This window comes from Mastomys coucha, unplaced genomic scaffold (assembly GCF_008632895.1).
Source record: "Mastomys coucha isolate ucsf_1 unplaced genomic scaffold, UCSF_Mcou_1 pScaffold14, whole genome shotgun sequence".
In the NCBI taxonomy this organism is placed as follows: domain Eukaryota; kingdom Metazoa; phylum Chordata; class Mammalia; order Rodentia; family Muridae; genus Mastomys; species Mastomys coucha.
In genome coordinates, this window is record NW_022196896.1 from 117108191 (window position 1) to 117127326 (window position 19136).

Consider the following 19136-nt stretch of genomic DNA (forward strand, 5'->3'; position numbering starts at 1 on the left):
CTCCATAGACTAGACTATGGCATGTCTGCAGGGCATTTATAGAATTCATGGCTGACGGGCAGGGCCACTCCTGAACAAGCTGGCGTGGACTGTATAAAAAGCAAGCTGAGCAAGGCGCGAAGAGCGAGCCAATAAGCAGAGTCTTCTGTGACCCTGCTTCTGTTCTCATAGACCCATTCTAAGGAAGACTTCCTTGTACAAAAAGAAACAGGCCCTCACATATCTGTATGTGTCTGTCTACTCACACACAAATATGTAAGATGGTCCACTGAGTCTTTGTACTACCATAATGTTTTCAAACACTTGATGAAATCCAGTGGTGTCTCAGTAGAAGCTTCACTACAATATCTTTTGATGAGTTGGTTTAAATCTTCATTCAAAAATGAGTCTCCTTGTAAAAATGTACCCTTCCTTTTGGAGTTTGAAGATTCAACAAGTGGGTTGAATGTCATTGCGGCCATACTGTACGACTCAAAAAGTTCAACTGCAGATCTTTGGCTCAGCTCAGGCTTGAGGGCCCCAGAGCCTTTGGATCGTGCCCCAGCAGGCAGATGTGCTGTAAATCTTCACACCACAGGATGGTAATTGTCTCCGAAGTGCGTGCAGCTCCCACAGTGCGGTGTTCTGTGCATTACAGAACTCTGGCTCCTCCAGCTCAACACCCCACTGCTCTGAGACACATTATCAAGCAAGAGATCTGAGGAAAGTCTGCATCAATATCCTGGTAGTTGCTAAAAGGCCAAGCTGGAATATGGAAGAATCTGCATGTAATGCGAAAAGGGTCTGGTAGAGATGTGTCTAGAATTTCATCGGGTCAACATTTAAAATATCTCTTTGTCAGGAAAGAATATGAAAAGCACTTTGAAGACACTGAAGACTTTCTTGGTAATGTAGTTCACCATACTCAGTGCGGGTATGAAGAACCACTAAAAAAATCCTCAAAAAAACTCCACATTTATAAGATGTGCAAACTTGGCAAGACCTTCTGGAACTGCTGGCCAAAGAGGTGACCTCTGGGCCTTCTTCAATATTCTGAAGTAGGTCACAATCACAATATTCAGAGTCTCTGTGTGCAGTTTCGGCTTTCTCTCAGTGCCCTCTGAAGCTTCAGCCTCCTGAAGTTCCCGCTCCAGTTTCTCTTCTGCTTTCTCCCACTTTCTTTGCATTCTTGATAGTTTTTCTCTTTTCCTTGAAAGACGCTGCGTTTAAAAAACCCATTCCATTGGAGGACCCAAAGAGCAAACGACCAGTTAAAAGGATGGAGAGGGAAGAGATCATTTTAATTACACCAAGAGAAGCTTGGCCTAATTTATCTTGTTTAAAGAGGTTCTTCATTGCTTCAAAACATACCTCAGATACCAGTTTTGACCCATCGTTCATCTGAGGGACAATCAGTACAATGATGTTGTTGTGAAAGCTAAAATGGGGCAGGGCCACCAACAGCTCACGCAGGCTCTTCACTGCCCCCTCAGCCAGCCCTTGGTAGGCCTTTAAGGACACCACGTTGCTCTTCTTCTGCTTCCTTTGCTCCCAGCCTTTAATTATTTGTTCCAGATTTTCCAAATACAATTTGTATTGGTTAATCAGGCCTTCTTCAAATTCTCTTAACTTCTGGGTTTCTTTAAGAATTGTGGTAGGGCCGGGCAGTGGTAGCGCACACCTTTAATCCCAGCACTTGGGAGGCAGAGGCAGGCAGATTTCTGAGTTCGAGATCAGCCTGGTCTATAGAGTGAGTTCCAGGACAGCCAGGGCTATACAGAGAAACCCTGTCTTGAAAAACCAAAAAGAAGACAAATAAGTAAGTAAGTAAATAAATAAACAAAATAAAACTTGTTCTTTTTTTTTTTTTTAAAGATTTATTTATTGTTATAAATGAGTACACTGTAGCTGTCTTTGGGCCACCAGAAGAGGGTGTCAGATCTTATTACGGGTGGTTGTAAGCCACCATGTGGTTGCTGGGATTTGAACTCACGACCTTCGGAAGAACAATCAGTGCTCTTGCCCACTGAGCCATCTCACCAGCCCATAAAACTTGTTCTTATATGTTAAAAAAAAAAAAAGAATCTTGGTAGGTTATACGAGGGAGTTATGTCCTTTAACAGCTCCATCAGTGAGTGCTAACCAACTTCCGGACAGTGACAGCCACATCAGGGTCCTGCTCCATCAGCATGGAATGCAACTCCCTTAGTTTTTTAATATGACTTTCTGGATCTGCTAGAATAGCAAATGCCAAGGTTGCAATCTGTATTTTCTTGTCCTGTAGTTTCCTCTCTCTCTCTCTCTCTCTCTCTCTCTCAATCATGTGCTCTTCTATGGTCAGCTCTTGCCTGGGGTCTTCAATGACCTCTTCTTCATCCTCTTCTTCTTGCTGGATGTCAGTGACTGGCTTCTCTGTGGGGTTATGCCACTCTTATCCTTGATAGGAAGCAGGAGAATCAACTCCTTCTCTGGTGCGGTGTGCAGAGTGCTTGGTGCTTTTTCATATTTCTCTGTCACACCCTCATGCTTTCGTCTCTTGATGTGAACGGGTTCACTAGAAGAAAGATCTCTTGTGAGAGAAGATGCTTTCTGTCCTACATCTTTCATCAGCTGTAAGTCATCCTCATCCATCAGACCTAAAGGAAGGACTTCTTCCTCTTCGTCCTCTTCCCTCTCCATCCTTTTAACTGGTTGTTTGCACTTTGGGTCCTCCAATGGAATGGGTTTTTTAAATGCAGCGTCTTTTACAGCTTGCCATAGTTTCCTCTGCTCTTTTCGGTACTTCTTGATAGTACCTTGTTGTTTAAATTGCTTATTTTGCAGTTTGTTCTCAAGTGTCACTTTACTAGTTTTTATCAACTTGTGAAAGTCTGAGACCTGCTTTGTACTTCTTCTCGTCTTTAGCCTTAGGCCTGCCAGGAGTAACCCAGACAAGATCACCCAGACAGAGGGACACACAGGAGCCCCGTGGAAAAGACACACATGCCCAAAGTGCAACCTTCCTCAAACCGGAACAATATTTATTTTTATTATTTTTAATTATGGCGGATGTGTCTGTCTTCCAGTGGGTGTGTGCACATGCGTGCAGTTGGTTTTGGAGGCCAGAGGCATTGGATCCCACAGATCTGGAACTACAGGCTATTGTGAGCTATCTGACATGAGTGCTAGGAACTGGAAATGCAACTAATACTCTTAAACCCCTGAGCCATCTTTCCAGTCCAAACATGGTCTACTTTTGATGCTCAGAAAATGGCAAGGATGTATCTATATGAAGATCAAGTATACAGAAAGTCTGCTGGTTAAGGTCGACTCATGAGCAAAGAGACCAGTGGAGGGACGGCCATGGCCTGGGTTGCTATGTTAACCGGCCCATGTCTCCCAGGCTGTAGATAGAGTTTGTTTACTTTGTTGATCAGCCCATGAGCCATTTATTTGCTGTCCCTCTCCCCATCTGGCTTCTACAATGAACATGTGAATAGAAATAGCCACTGTGACCTTGGAACACGATCTGGAAAGTTGAAAGGGTGATCTATCCACTGGCAGGTTTGGGCAAGTCTCAGAGATCAACTCTGCATGGGCCCCCCTGACACACAGCAAGGGCCAAATAAGCAGAGAGTATTTATTATGTGGTATCCATTCATGCATGAACCATGCCACAAATATTTGCTGAGTTCCTGAAGCATGGGCAGTGTGTCCTGTCCTCACCTCTGTCCTGGCACAGTCTCACTCTGTGTCCTGGAGGAGATTGGCTTGGCGTTGCTGAACGCACCTTCCCACTATCTACCCAGTGCAAATGAGTTCCACGGACTAGCTGTAGACCAGAGACAATGGTCCACATAGAGCCTATTAGGATGCTCTAGCTTGCAGAGTTTGACAGCTTGCAGAGATGCTGCTATAACCACAGGTTTGGAGGCTCAATTTTGCAAGCTAGGCATCTAAAGTTAAAGTGTTGATGGGTTGGTATTATTGTGAGGATGGTTTTCTTGGCATATATCTCTATCTCTATCTATCTATCTATCTATCTATCTATCTATCTATCTATCTATCTATATCTATCTTCTTCCTGTGACCTTACATGATCATCAGTGTGTGTGTGTATGTGTACATGTGTCTGTCTGTGTGTGTCTGTCTGTATGTTTGTGTGTTTGTGTGTCGGTATCCTTGTCCTAATCTTAAGAGGACCCCAATCAGACTGGATCTGGATTCAGGTCTAGTCTAGTGACCATTTAATTATAATCAACTCTTTAAAGTTCCTGTCTCCAAACCGAGTCACCTTACAAGCCTTCAACTATGTAGATCTCTCCACATCTTCATTTTTAAATCTCAAGCACGATCCCCAAAAGCCCTGCAATACCTGAATACCAAGCTTGGGTCGTCCAGAAGAGCAGAAAGCAGCCTTGATCACTGAGCCATCTCTCACATGCCCACAGGTTAGTCTGATTTAAGGAATGGCAGCTGAGATTCCTTTCTAGATGATTATAGGTCGTATCAACTTCATAGTTAAAGCTAACCAAGAGAGTCGTCAATCTAAGTAACTACTGACAGCTAAATAGATAAGCAAAATATGATACAGAGGAATATTATTCTACCATAGAATATGGAAATCAGCCATGAGCATGAACCTAAGAAAACATTCGGTTAAGTGAAATAAGACAGGCACAGAGGATGACCGTCACATGATCTCACAAGAGGAGCTTAAAGTTGAACTCACAGAAACTGAGAGTAAACGGGTGTTGGTAGAGGCTCTCGGAGAACTTTCCTTTACATCAGGTGAAAGAAGACTTCGAATTTATTTTATAGTATAGGGGCTATAGATCATAACAACACATTGTGTACCAAATTATCACTGAGAAACTAGATCTTATCAGCCTCATCATAAAAATGACACCTCTCGGAGGCAGAGACATGGTAATTATCCAAATGGAAACATTTTACCATGTACACAAATCACAAAATGTCATATTGTACTTTACAAAGCTATATGGCTTTTATTTGTCAAACCTACCCTAGTAAACAAAAGAAAAAAAATAAAGGCATGAATGACATAGTAAAAAAATAAAACAAATATACAAAATATAACTTGCATTGAGAGAAACATGGGTATCCATCCCTACACTTCTGCCCTCCTGGGAAGGCTGGAAGCTTTCCCTATCTGGTTCCTCCCCTCGGAAGAGGGCAGGGCTTGTGGCACCCCTAGATGCACTTTTCTAGTGGGGTCCTTGACCCTGACTGTGTGGCCAGAAAAGAGAGCTTTCCTCCTTCACTGAAGAGAAGCTGCGGTCAGCAGAGCTTAAAGATGTTGGCAACAGCATCTAGCATTTCACTAGCCGGGCAGTGGTGGTGCATGCCTTTAATCCCAGCACTTGGGAGGCAGAGGCAGGTGGTTTTCTGAGTTTGAGGCCAGCCAGGTCTACAGTGAGTTCCAGGACAGCCAGGGCTACACAGAGAAACCCTGTTTCAAACAAACAAACAAACATGTTGGGAACTGGTATGAATAGCTCAGAGGCCTTTGGGGGTGATGGGATCCAGATGCCAAAGACCTGAAAACATCTGGGCAGAACTTTGTGAGGGGATATGCTTCTCCCCAGCGCTCTCTCTCTGTGTCTCTCTGTGTCTCTCTGTGTCTCTCTGTGTCTCTGTCTCTCTCTGTCTCTCTCTGTCTCTGTCTCTCTCTCTGTCTCTCTCTCTGTCTCTCTCTCTGTCTCTCTCTGTCTCTCTCTGTCTCTCTCTCTCTCCTCTCCCTCCCTCCAGCTTCCACAAGACTGGCATGAAGCTCAGCAATGGAGGTGTCAACACCTGGGACTGTATGTTAGCAGTGGGGACCTTGCTTTGTACCCCTAACCCGGGATGCGGGAGCTGCACTGACAGGCGAGGCTTCCCACTTGTGGGAGATGCCTACTTCTGCTGCACACTCTGCTCCATGGACACACTTTGGTTGCCATAACCAGGGCTTGTAGGCTTAGAGAACAAAAGTTGCAGGGTATTGAGTTTTGAATTTCAAATTAAAGAATGAAAAAACCGTCTGCCATAAACTTATGGTAAACTGTCTTATGTGAAATTCAGACGGAGTAGACATCCTGTAGGCCAGTAGACTAACAGACAGATAGTAGATAGGTTCATCTTCTCGGCATGACTCCTCCTCCCTTCCCTGCTACCCAAATCCAGGCCCTTGCCCAAGCCTGACCCACATCCTGGGCTCTCAGCAGATGTGAGGTTCAGCATCCTCAGGTTTTTGTCTCTGGGAATGTTTGCCTCCCAGCTGGGGGAGGTAGGGCCTGGATGCCACTTTGCTTTGTGGCTTCTGTTTCCTGGGGTGACTCACAGCCATCCTTATTTCATTCACTTGGAAACTGCTCGTGTTGAAAGCCTCCCCTGCCAGGCTTTTGAGTCAGAAACCCCTCTCCCATTCTTAATCCATTACCTTCTTCCATGAATGATGCTCTACGGTTCTCTGCCTCATCTCAGGGGGGTGATTTAGGTCAGCAGCCCCTACTCTGCTTATCCCCCAAGGCTGACGGCTCCATGCCAGCCTCTGCATCTTTTCCCCGGGGAGGCCCTGGTTCCAGATATCTTTCTTGAAGCCAGGAATTGCTTACATCTTCTGGGACCTGCTTTCTTGGTGACCAAAATGTTCATTCTTCAAGTATGGAGGGGTGGGTTAGACCAGAGGTAGGGGTGAGGCTCTGGAAGATGGGACTATACTCTTCAAAGTTGCCTCCCCTAGGTCAGTCCCCAGAGGGACTTGCTTGGCAATGCTTCCTGTCCTGGATCCCCTAGGGTACAGACTTTGGTACCCAGATAGGCTGGAGGCCTCCTGGTGGCTGGCACTCCTAAAGAGCAGCCAAAACCTGTACTCTGGGCCTCCACAGGGTGCCTCTTGGATCCACTTACTGTCCTGCCCTCCACAAGCTGAGAGAGGATCACCTTTCCCTTTGTTGTATGGCCTAAGCGCCAGGTCCTCAGTAGAATTCCCAAGGTCAGAGGTATCTTCCAAGAGATACCTGTGTTCTTACCATTTGGTCCAGCATCACAGACAAGCGAGTTGCTGGCTCCAGCTTTCATTCCACACCTACATCAGGATTCTGCCCAAAGAGAACTTTCTAGGGTAGGAGTGTGGTAGGTCTGTTCTTAGGGGCAGTGTTTAGAGACAGGACCTCTGCTCTCTGAATTCTGCCCACCCAGAGACCAACTCCAGCTGGGGCTCCGAGTGAGAGGGCTCTTAAAGAAGTTTCTGGCTCTCAGGGGGTAGCCATGGTAGGCAGATCAGGGGCAACGTTCTAGTTGGGGTTCTGCCAATTTGGGTGGAGGAACTCCAGATCTCCAGCCCAGCAGCAGCCCCTGATCCTGAAGAGACATCTCCTACATAGCCTCGGGTGACGGCGGCGGTGGCGGTGCGGGTGGGGTGTGTGTGGAGAAAACTGCAGCATCCTAGCTTAAGGGCCTAGCTACTTCTCAGCTTTGTACCCGCCCTGGTGTACCAAGGACAGAGAAAATGTGAAAGGACACAGTCTTTCCCTTTGGCATCATTTTAAAGATTACCTAAGGTTGCTGAGCAGGGAACCGGAATGAAGGGATGAGAGGAGTAAAGTCCGCTTTTCAAGTTTCTGTGAAGTGTTATTTTCCTGGTGGGTGTTGCTGTAAAAGCTCTCTTTAGAAACAAATGGTCGCTCTTTCCTCACACAGAACGGCCAGGTCTCTGGGCAGTGCTGTGCAGCGCCCTGTGGTGCGCGGGGTTGTGGGAGCAGGTTCATGTTCCAGCAGCCACAGAGGCGGAGCGCGCGAGTCCTCCCGCACAGCTAGAGAGGCCGGAGGGGGGATGGGCGGGGCCGGCGCGCGTCCGTTGCCAAGGCCGCGCGGCCCTAGAGACCGGGTGCTGGTGACACGCGCAGGCGCGGTGGCGAGCTGCGGTGCACTGTGGGATGGGAGACCGGCGCGCCGGGACGGCGGGCATCTCGGGGCACCGGGCAGAGGCGCGGCGCGCGAGGAGGGGCGCGAGCGGTCGCGGGCGGCAGCGCCATGAACGCGGCAGTGGTGCGGCGGACGCAGGAGGCTCTGGGCAAGGTGATCCGGAGGCCGCCGCTCACCGAGAAGCTGCTCAACAAGCCACCGTTCCGCTACCTGCACGACATCATCACCGAGGTAGGCGCGGGCTGGTGCGGGTCAGGACAGGGTCCGGTTGAGGTGGGGTGAGGGTACGGGTAGAGTGCGAGACGGGTTAAGGGTCCCGGTAGGGGCGGGACGGGTTGAGGGTTGGGGTAGGGTGTGGGACGGGGTAAGGGTCGGTGTTGAAGGTTGGGGTTAGGTGCCGGACCGAGTGAGTGTCGGGGTTAGGGTCTGGGTAGGGTGAGGGTCTAGGTAGGATGCGCGTCTGAGTATGATTCGTTTTGGGGTGAGAGGCAGAATTAGGGTCGGGTCAAGGGAGTGACCAGGTATCGTGAGGGTCGCGTTGAGGGACCGGGCAGTGTGAGAGGCGTTGTAGGATGCCAATCAGGGTTCGGGTCGAAATGAGGATTAGTCTCAGACGACAGTGAGGATCAGGGTCAGTGGTGAGATCTGTGTGACAATCAGGCTCTGAGTGCTGATTGGATTGAGAGGGGTGGAGGTGCAGGTCCAGGTGAGGGTCAGGGTTTGGTTCCAGTTGGAGTCAGGGTAGAGTAGTGGGTGCTGGTCAGGTGGTTTGGGTGGAGATAGAAGGCCCGGGTCAGAGTCTAGGTCTGTGGGTTAGGGGGCTGGGAGGAGGTGGAGGCCAGGGCTGACGTCGGTACCTGAGGAGGAGCCCTGGGACAGGGTCTAGACTCAGGGGTCAAGTTGCTGTTAGGAGCTGGAGGTATGTTGGAGTTCTGGAACTGGGCTGTGCTTATTCTTGAGGCCTGAGTAGGGTGTAGGTCCTTGTCTGGGGCCTGGGTAAGAGCTTTCAAAGGTGCTGTCCATGTTAGGTTCCCAGGCCCACTAGGTCTTGGGACCTGCCTTACTTTACCACCTCTTAGAAGGAGGCTTCTGGGCCCCCTCAAGAAACACATCCCTCCCTACCCTGCCCCCCGACTTGCCATTGTGTGTCTTTAGAGCATGTCTTCCATTTGTTAGTGAATCTCCAGGAAGCTATATTGGATGAGGTACGTAACATTGTACAACAGCCACAATGGTGTGGAGTCTGTAAGGGCTCTTGGCAACCCCAAGAGTATCACTGCAGGGGGTGCGCACAGTGGGCATGGTACTCCAGAGGGTGCTGTGGAACTTGGGGTGTGGCTGGGACTTAGAGCTCAAGGTCCCCCCCCCCCCAACCCCTGTGTTGATGATCCTCAGACTTTCTTGTCTCGGTAGGTTGAGCACTGTAGTCTACCCTTCTCTACTCATTTTGGCCCTCCCACCTTAGCTTGTAATGTGTACTGTCTTGGAACGTGGCCCTGTGTGTTAATCTTAGGTGTGTCCAGAAAAGCTCTGGAATCCACCCACATCCTAAGGAGCTCTTCTGCCTGGTAGTCTCCTCTCCCAGACAGTGAGACATTGGTAACCTACCCTGGAAGGTCTGAGGAAGGGACTGGCTGTGTGGAGAGCCCTGTGAAGCAGGCAGTTGTGAAGGAGTCAAGAAGAGTTAGGCATCATGGTGCCGGCCTATCACAGTGGAGACTGCTAAGCCTGTGTTTTTATTCTGTTAGTACCATCAGCCCATGGCTTATGGGGAATGCACCTCATCCTCAGATCACTCAAGAATGGAGTGGAGCTTGTGGGAGGGAAGAGGAATGTTGAAGTGGGAGTTGACTGTTGACCAGGTAGACAGGTGAGGGGTGAGCGCTGCTTTTTCTTTTAGACTTTACTGAATCCAGTGGCGAAGCCAGTCCTGTTCTGGTACGAAGAGAAGTACATTAGCTGCACCTCCGTGATAGGGGTGTCAGAGTTGAGTTACTTAGAAGTTTTGTCATTGCAGGGGTAGAGAGCCTCTCTGAAGGTTCTTTATTCTCCCTGAATATTGCATTCGAATCTCTTTCTTGAGTCAGCCACCGCTGTTTCTTCATTAAACCCTCCATTCAGACATGAATGTCTCTTGTCACAATTGCTGCTCACAATTTTTTTTAAAGTTTCTTTTTTTTTAAAATTTATTTATTATTATACATAAGTACACTGTAGCTGTCTTCAGATGTGCCAGAAGAGGGCATCAGATCTCACTATGGGTGGTTGTGAGCCACCATGTGGTTGCTGGGATTTGAACTCAGGACCTTTGGAAGAGCAGTCAGTGCTCTTACCTGCTGAGCCATCTCGCCAGCTTGCTGCTCACAATTTAAACTACCAGCGTCCTGGGAAAACCTGAGTAAAGTCAGTTTCAGGAATGTTAGATCAGGGTGCTCAGGTGGTCTGTGTGCGAGCCAGCAGTCTCCTCAAAATGACCCAGCACAAGCCCAGCTCAGCCCAGCCCAGCGTCCCTCCTGTAGTTTGTTGTGAGATGGACTCTTCTAGATTAATTAATAACTAGAATGATGCAGCCAAAATAGCTGTAGCCCCATCCCAGAGGAGGTGACATTCATGTGGGGATGTCTTGCTGCTGCTGTTTTTAAAGCCCGCCTCCTGTCCCCATGGTAACAGGTTACTATGTACCACGAGTCTGGTCCTCACTAAGCACCACCTTCACTTTCTTGATAGCTTTTTTTTTTTTCCTGTTACCTGTCTTACTGATTTTTTAGTAGCCTGCACTTTTGAGAATCCAGGACCCTGGCTGGATGCAGGGGCATGGAGGAACAGAAAATTATTGTCCTCCTGTAAGGGTAACTAAGGCTACAGGTTACTTGTGGGAGGAGGCACTGTAGGAAGAGAGCAGCTATGATTGGATGGGGGAACACTCCATGATAGTAGAAATGAGGGACTTTTCTGGATCTTCTGGTTTCAGACGCGCAGGCTAAGTAGCTCCTTTTCTTTCTGGAGTCCATTCCCCTGGCTTGGTCTGAGCGCACTGGGGAAGGGTTGTGTGGTCAGGTCCTCTGCTAGATAAAAGCTGTTTGTGTCTCCTTGGAGTGCTTCTGTTTCTGGTCCCAAGTTGCTGCAAAGGGACCGGAGTCAGGCCATCGTGGCCTCAGGTTCAGTCTCCTACCACCCTATGTTGCTCTCATCCCTCTGGTGGAACCTGTGGGCCTGGACTTGGTGGTGGCTTTCTTTTGTTTGGTGTGTGCTTCCCAGCTCTTCCCTGCCGGTCTCTGGCCTCAGAGGGATGCTATACCACCCCTCCCCTCCTGTGAGCCTCCTAGCACCTGCTCAGTGATGGTAGTCTTTGCTGTCTTATAGCTGACTCTTCTCTGAAGCCCAGGCCCTGCATTTAGTAGTCATCAAACCTTGGTTGAGAAAGGAGATGAAGCGATTGGAGTTGTAGGTGTGACTGGATTCTGATCTCTCCTGAGAGCAGGGTTCAGTGGATGAGGTCAGTGAAGGGGCTGCGGAGTGAGGTGTGTATGATGGTCTCTTTCTGTTTGGCAGGTGATTAGGATAACTGGCTTCATGAAGGGCCTCTACACAGATGCCGAGATGAAGTCAGAAAATGTCAAGGTAGGTCTGCTGTGCGTTCCCTTTCTCCACACTCTTGCCTTGCAGAATAGAGCACATTTTATAGGCTGTACACTAGCGTGTGTGTGTGTGTGTGTGTGTGTGTGTGTGTGTGTGTGTGTGTGTGTGATGTCTATGCTGATAGGTGGGTGGAATGCAAGGCTGGTTGATTCCCGAGTTACGTGTACCCGCTCTTCTTTCATCTTCTCATGTGTGGCAGCTGTATGCTGTGCTAGACTTACCTACTGAAAGCAGCATTAGGGGCTGGAGAGATAGCTGGTACAGTGCTTGGCACGCAAACGTGCAGACCTGAGTTCCATGCCCAGCACCCATGGGAAAAGCTGAAAAGGGTGAAAAGTGTGTACTGGTGATCCCACAGCTGGAGAGTACCTGTTGACCAGGTATAGGGAAGTGTGTACTGGTGATCCCACAGCTGGACAGTACCTGTTGACCAGGTATAGGGGAAGTGTGTACTGGTGATCCCAGAGCTGGAGAGTACCTGTTGACCAGGTAGTCTAGGGAAGTAGTAGGTGAGCTTTCGAACCCAGAGACCTTGTCTCAAAACACCAAATTGATGGAATGATTGATACCTGAGGCGAATCTCTGACCTTCACATGAACACACACATACATGTGCGTGTGTGCAACAGTCCCCACCTTTGCAGCCATGTGTTTACGCATGCACATCTGTACACATATGCATACAGAAAACAGTATTACAAGCAGGTGTGGACATGCATAGCTGTAGGCCCAACACTCAGGTAGCTAAGTCAGGAGGACTCCTACAAGTTCAAGGCTAGAGTGGACAGTGGGTGCCCAGCCAGTCAAGCCTGCAAGGCCCTACTCAAAAAGCACAAGTAAATCAGGATCAGTGCCCAGCCGTGGTGGTGCACTAGTCCCTGAGAGACTGAGACATGAGAGTCATGAGTTTGAAGCCAGCCTAGGCCACACAGACCATGTCTCAGAAGCAAGAAGCTCCAAACAGATTGTTTTTTTTTTAAAGATTTATTTATTTATTATATGTAAGTACACTGTAGTTGTCTTAAGACATTCTAGAAGAGGGAGTCAGATCTTGTTACAGGTGGTTGTGAGCCACCATGTGGTTGCTGGGATTTGAACTCAGGACCTTCAGAAGAGCAGTCAGTGCTCTTAACCACTGAGCCATCTCTCCAGCCCCAAACAGATTGTTTTATAGGTTAATGCTATCGCATTAGTGGCATTGAAAGCTTGAATGAGTAGATTTTGTTGTAAACATTGAAAGTTCATAAAGGTTGTGAAAAGTCAGAAATTCTGAATTTGTCATATACCTAAAAATAGTTTTTCATATAAAAAAGCACTATTCTGGGTTTATTGAATATACTGAGTCTATTGAATATATTGAATATTCTGGGCCTATTGAATATGTTGAATATATAAACCCAAAGTATTTAAAATCAAAATTTTATTTTAAAACATTTTTATTTTTTGAAAATCTCACCCACTTATTGAGTGTATTTGATCATATCCACCCAGCGCTGCCTCCCTCCGACTCCTTTGGTGTTACCTACACTCTCTCTCTCCTGACTTCTTGGCTTCCTTTTTAAGAAAAAACAAAAACCAAACTATGTGTGTATGTCCATGTATATGGTTTTTGTGTTTTAAATTATTATTATTTTTTTAAGATTTATTTATTTTATGTATGAGTACACTGTAGCTGCCTTCAGACACATCAGAAGAGGGCATCGGATCCCATTATAGATGGTTGTGAGCCACCATGTGGATGCTGGGAATTGATCTCAGGACCTCTGGAAGAGCAGTCAGTACTCTTAACTGTGCAACCATCTTTCCTGCCCCCATGTATATGTAAATGTGTGAATGCAGTGTCTGTGGAGTCCAAACAGGATGTCAGATCCTCTCAGAGTTACAGATGCTTAGGAAGCACCTGATGTGATGCTGGGAACTGAAACTTGGGTCCTCTGTAACAGCACTGTACACTTTTAATTACTGTAAGAGCCATTTATCTAGCCCCAAAGCATTTACTTTAATGTTTGTCTTTTGTGTGCAAATATTTCAGGATAAAGATGCAAAAATTAGCTTCTTACAGAAGGCCATCGATGTGGTCATGATGGTGTCAGGAGAACCCTTGGCAGCAAAACCAGCTAGAATTGTGGCGGGGCACGAACCCGAAAGAACCAATGAGCTGCTTCAGCTGATTGGCAAGTGCTGCCTCAACAAGGTAGGTGGAAGCCTGCCTTTCGAAGCCCTTCCTGGTAGGCAGCTTGTCCTGGGCTGGCAGAGCTGGTGTGGAAGGCTTTCCTAGTTCATGCTTGTGAAGCCCATGAGGCAGGGGTGTGAGTGGGCAGGACCGCTGTGGAGAGCGGTCAGTCCCCTGGGGCCTGTGAGGGATGTGGGAGCCAGAATCTGCTTTTGATGGGGCTTGAGGTAGTTTTCTGTCATGTAAATCCAGGTATCAGTTGTCTCAGCCATCACAAGTTTTGCAGTTTGAATGCATTAGTGAAGTATGGCCATCATTGTAGTTCATTCTTCATTTGCAAAACTCACTTTCTGTACCCATCTCCTCCTCCTCCCACCCTAGTAACAACCTTCCCCTCTCTGTGCTGTGAGTCTGACTGTCTATGTGTGAGGCAGGATGACACTAGCATAGACTCCTCAGAGTTCATCCGCAGTATATCAAGGGCCAATTTTCTGTGTTGCTTCCACATTCTGACTGTCATAGACAGTGCTACTCTGAGTGCACAGTGCCACTGTCCCTTTAGACCAGCCTTTGGTGTAAACCCTGGAGTGCTGTGGCTGGGTCATGCCAATTAGTGTGTGTGCGCACGCGCGCACATGCAAGGGAGCACCCCCCTTGTTTCTGGAGCACGGCATACTCTACATCCCCAGTGGCTCACAGGCTCCACTGCTCTCTCACTATACCTGCGATTTTAACATTTCTTTTGTAATAGCTGTACTAATTGATGTGTGCTCATTAGATCCTGGGATTCTGTTGATGACATATGTAGTGCAGTGTGGGTTACTAGAGCCACACGCATGTCCACACTGACATTGGGATAGAGGGGTCATTAGTAATGGCTCTCAAACGTCGTGCTTTGTCACTAACATGTTTGCTTACTAGTTTATCTTCAAATGTCCCTTGTGGTAGGAAGAACTGTTTAGTGAGCTGTGCTTGTACTTGCTAACATCACTTTCCCTTCCCTGGGACGGCCATCCAGCTCTCCAGTGATGATGCAGTGAAGAGAGTCTTAGCTGGGGACAAGGGGGACTCGAGAGGGCGGACCCAGCGGATGTCGAAAGCACAAGAGCCTGACAATAAGAGTGTGAAGGAGGAAGAGTCCAGAACACACAAAGAGGTGAGCTGTAGGTGTACATCTTCAACACAGCAAGTCTGTATAACTATTAAAAATAACGGCTATGTCCATATGCTTTTCTTCAGGATAAACGAAACTCTGAGGTCAAGGAGAGAAGCAGAAGTGCAGAGCACAAACAGAAGGAGGAGCTGAAGGAAGACAGCAGGCCTCGGGAGAAGGAGAGGGACAAGGAGAAGGCTAAGGAGGCCGACAGAGACCGACACAGAGACCCTGACAGGGACAGGAACAGAGACGGAGAGCGAGAGAAAACCAGAGCACGGGCTAAGGACAGGGACAGAAACAACAAAGACCGGGACAGAGAGGCAGAAAGGGACAGGGAGAGGGACAGGAGGAGTGAGGGCGGGAAAGAAAAAGAGAGGGCGAAGGACCGAGACCGAGACCGTGACAAGGGAAAAGACCGAGAACGACGGAAATCGAAGAATGGAGAACATACCCGGGATTCTGACCGGGAGAAAAGCAGAGATGCAGACAAGCCAGAGAAAAAGGCATGGTCATGATTAAGACTTCTTGTTTTTCTTTTAGATTTATTTATTCATTATTCTTATGTTTATGTGTGTGCTTGAATGAATGTATGTGTACCATGTATGTGCAGGAGGCCCTTGAGGCCAGAAGAGGGCATCACATCTTCTGCGGCTGGGGTTAGAGGAGGTTCTGAGCTACTGTGTAGATGCTGGGAACTGAACCCAGGCCCTGTGCAGGAGCAGTCAGTACTCCTAACCCTGAGCCATTCCTCCAGCTCCGGGGCCTGTTCATGGAGAGTGTGCAGTGCTCTGTAAAACAACATCTGCCCTGCCTTTGATTTTTAAATATATTTTTTAAATTTTTTTCTATTTGTGTGTATGTGTGAATGTATGTCATGTATGCTAGAGACACACGGGTGATTATGAGCTGCCTGATGTGGGCTGCCGAGAACTGAGCTCTGCTCTGTAAGAGTTAGCAGGGACTCTTAACCACAGTGCCATCTCTCCAGCTCCTGAACCTGTTGTCTTACTTAGGGTTTCTGTTGCTGTGATGAAGCACCATGTCCAAAATGCAAGTTGAGGATAAAAGAGTTTATTTGGCTTATATTTCCAGACCATAGTCCATCACTGAGGGAAGTTGGGACAGGAACTCAAGCAGGGCAGGAACCTGGAGGCAGGAGCTAATGCAGAGGCCATGGAGGAGTGCTGCTTACTGGCTTGCTTCCCATGGCTCGCTCAGCTTGCTTTCTTATAGAACCCAGGTGCCCAGGGATGGCGCCACCTACAATGGTCTGGGCCCTCTCCCATTGATTTGAGAGAACTGAGAGAATGCCTTACAGCTGGATCTCATGGAGGCATGTTCTCAACTGAGGCTCATTCCTCTCTCATGACTCTAACTTGTGTCAATTGACACACAATAGCAGCCAGGATATCTGTCATCCTTAGAATAGGCTTTGGAAAACTTGGAATTGTGAATTGTGGCTGTGTTTGATTTCTTGAGTAATCCAAAGAGATACCAATTTCTTGCCAGGTGTCTCTTTGAAGAAATTTATTTATTTATACTCTAATTGTTGATCTATATGGGTGCATGAGGTGTGTATAGATGTGTGTGTGTGTGTGTGTGTGTGTGCGTGCCACAGTATGGAGGCCAGAGGACAACTTTGTAGAGTTGGTTCTTTCCTAACCTTTAGGCTGTACTCTGAAGAATAAACTCAAGTTGCTGGGTTTGCATGAAAAATCCTTTTACTCACTGAACCATCTTATTGGCCCAGTTCTTAAAAACTTTAAATGTTTTTGTCACTTCTTAATAGTAGCTCAACCATTTAACTCAGCATTCTTCAGTAAGTTTTCAAACATATTTAAAATATCCTTAAGCATACACTTTGGTTAGTACTTATGTTCACTGTTGAATTCCTGGCCTAATAGAGAACTGGCACATAGTAGGTATGCAGTAGACATTAGGTGAAGCAGAGATTCAAGCATCCAGGCAAGTGATGGTGGTGTTTCAGGTCTCAGGTCTTTGGAAGGTGTCGATCAGTGGGTAGTGGCTATGAAGTGTTTAGAGTGCTGGAAGACGAATCCAGAGAGGACGCCAGCCAAACACTGCTGTCAGATGTCTTCTGTCCTCAGAGGTTGACAGTTCCCTGCCAGGCCTGTAGAGAAAGCAGGAGCTGGGGACAGGAGCACGGACATGACTGAGCTTACTAAGTCTCTTGTATCTCAGCGTGGCTTTTAGTGAGAGGATCAGCCATGCGTGTGTCCTGTCACTGCCTGTTTGTGGCTGTCAGCATGTTCCCTTCTCCAGGTATAGTGCAGTGAGATTGCTGTGGTCTCATTGGTAGTTGTGTTTAGCATTCTGCCAGGCGCTTGGGTGTTTGCTATTTAAGTCACATTTTAACCTCCCCCACACATCCTGGGGTAATACACTCAGTGTCAGTGTTATAATGTGCCTGCGTCATAGTAACCTGGGTTCCTTTGTGAGTTTTGGAAATCATCTATATCTTATCATTGTCTCTTTTTAGTGGCCTAAGAAAATAATTTTCATTGAGCTGCATTTTTAGAGGCACTAGTATATTCTGGTGTATTTAAACTGTGTGAGGCCATCCCTCATAGGGACTGTTTTCCTCAGGTCTGACTCCAGAGCAAGCCTCTCCACATCCTGCTCACTGGAGCTGCTGAAGTGTGAGTGGCTCACAGAGAAAGGCAGTTGGGGGGGTGGTGTGTGTGTGTGCATAAGAACCAAGTACACGTGATGGTTTTTTAAAAAGATGTATTTATTTATTTTTATGTATGTGAGTACACTGTAGTTGTCTTCAGACACACCAGAAGAGGGCATCATATGCCATTACAGATGGTTGTGAGCCACCATGTGGTTGTTGGGAATTGAACTCAGGACCTCTGGAAGAATAGTCAGTGCTCTTAACCCATTTAGCCATCTCTCCAGCCCCCATATGATGGTTTTGTTTCAAAGGAATGGCCACCACAGTCAAGTGAAGTTCAGTTTACTGAGGTCTCATTGTGGTTCTGTCTGCCTGGCTCTTTTGTTGTTAATATGGGGGTACCTTTATTGAGCTCTGTGGGGCTAGGAAACTAATGTTGAAGTTTACTGCGGCCAGAAGTTCCTGCAGATGTGAGCTACTTCAAGACTCCTCACAAAAGCCCCCTCCTGCCTCCCTCCCCTGTGTCTGCTAAGTCACTCCAGCTCTTGCCAGTTCTTGCCCTGCTCCTTGTGTCTAGGAGGAGGCAGAGATGGCCTCAAGATGCCTGGTGGGAAGACAGGTGCAAGCATGCGTGCAGCCAGCAGGGCTCCAGGGTGCCTGGTAGCCTAGCTGCTGGCTTAGCCTTTGCTGGGCCTGCCCACCTCCTCATTGGCCCTCTGTGGGACTGTGAGGCTGGCCTGAACTCAGCAATCGTGGTGACCCCATTCCATACCTTCACCATGAACTTAGGGATGACAGTCTGTCTCCCTTTGTCCAGATCTTTCAGAGAATGGATTTAAGGAATAAGGTGGTATTTACAGTACTCATATAGTTCCTGACAGTGTTTTCACTTTTGCTATGAGGACTCCTTCCGTTCTGAAGTTGCTCCATTATCAGGAGACACTCAGAAGCCAGGAGTGGGGTTTACAGTCACACCACCTTTCTCTTCTGATCTTGGCTAACCTGGCCCTACCTACTTGAGAGTGTCTGCAACTTTCTTGGAATACTCTTGGGACTTCTAGGCAGAATAACATGGCTCTCAGACCTGGAGAGGCATGTGCCCCTGTGTGACAGGTTATCTTATTTGTTCCTTGGTGGTTTTCTTTCATTGTTAGTATTACAGATTTTTAACAAGTCTAAAGTATAAAAAGGATTCTTCTTCTTTTTATAGTCCTCAAGCTCAGGGGAGATATCTAAAAAGTTGTCAGATGGATCTTACAAAGATGTGAAAGCAGAGACGGAGGTAAAGTTAAAAAACTCTGTCTGTCTGTCTGTCTTGTCTCTGCTTGCTTTTCTGTCCATGATAAAACACTGACCAAACCAACCTAGGGAAGGTAAAGGCTTATTTGGCTTGTACTTCAACATACAGACTGTCAAGGAAGCCTGGAGGCAGGAATGGAAACAGAGACATAAAGGAACCCTGACTCCTGCCCTGTTCTCAGGCTCTCAGTCAGCTGGGTTCTATAGTCTCCGCCTACTTGCCAGAGATGGCACTGGCCACATCAGTCAGCAATCCAGAAAGTGCTCCACAGACATGCTCACAGGCCATCTGATAGAGGCACCTCACAGACATGCTCACAGGCCATCTGATGGAGGTGCTCCACA

At 47.6% G+C, this 19136-nt stretch overlaps 2 protein-coding genes and 1 pseudogene across 7 annotated transcripts in view; 1 reads left to right on the forward strand and 2 right to left on the reverse strand.

The window, feature by feature from the left end:
* Per2 (period circadian regulator 2) overlaps nucleotides 1-19136 on the reverse strand; it is a 750618-nt gene that overhangs the window by 63059 nt on the left and 668423 nt on the right. The gene's annotated exons all lie outside the window — the stretch shown is intronic.
* LOC116089488 lies at nucleotides 282-7997 on the reverse strand (annotated as a pseudogene).
* Traf3ip1 (TRAF3 interacting protein 1) overlaps nucleotides 7833-19136 on the forward strand; it is a 32120-nt gene continuing 20816 nt past the window's right edge. For 3 of the 6 annotated variants that reach the window (XM_031368440.1, XM_031368442.1, XM_031368444.1), the window contains exons 1-6: nucleotides 7833-8118; nucleotides 11440-11508; nucleotides 13558-13719; nucleotides 14717-14854; nucleotides 14938-15357; nucleotides 18703-18774. In XM_031368440.1, coding sequence (XP_031224300.1) covers nucleotides 7996-8118; nucleotides 11440-11508; nucleotides 13558-13719; nucleotides 14717-14854; nucleotides 14938-15357; nucleotides 18703-18774 — 984 coding nt within the window. In that variant the 5' untranslated portion in view covers nucleotides 7833-7995. The remainder of the gene's footprint in view (nucleotides 8119-11439; nucleotides 11509-13557; nucleotides 13720-14716; nucleotides 14855-14937; nucleotides 15358-18702; nucleotides 18775-19136) is intronic. The other 3 variants (XM_031368441.1, XM_031368443.1, XM_031368445.1) reach the window with 1 other exon arrangement.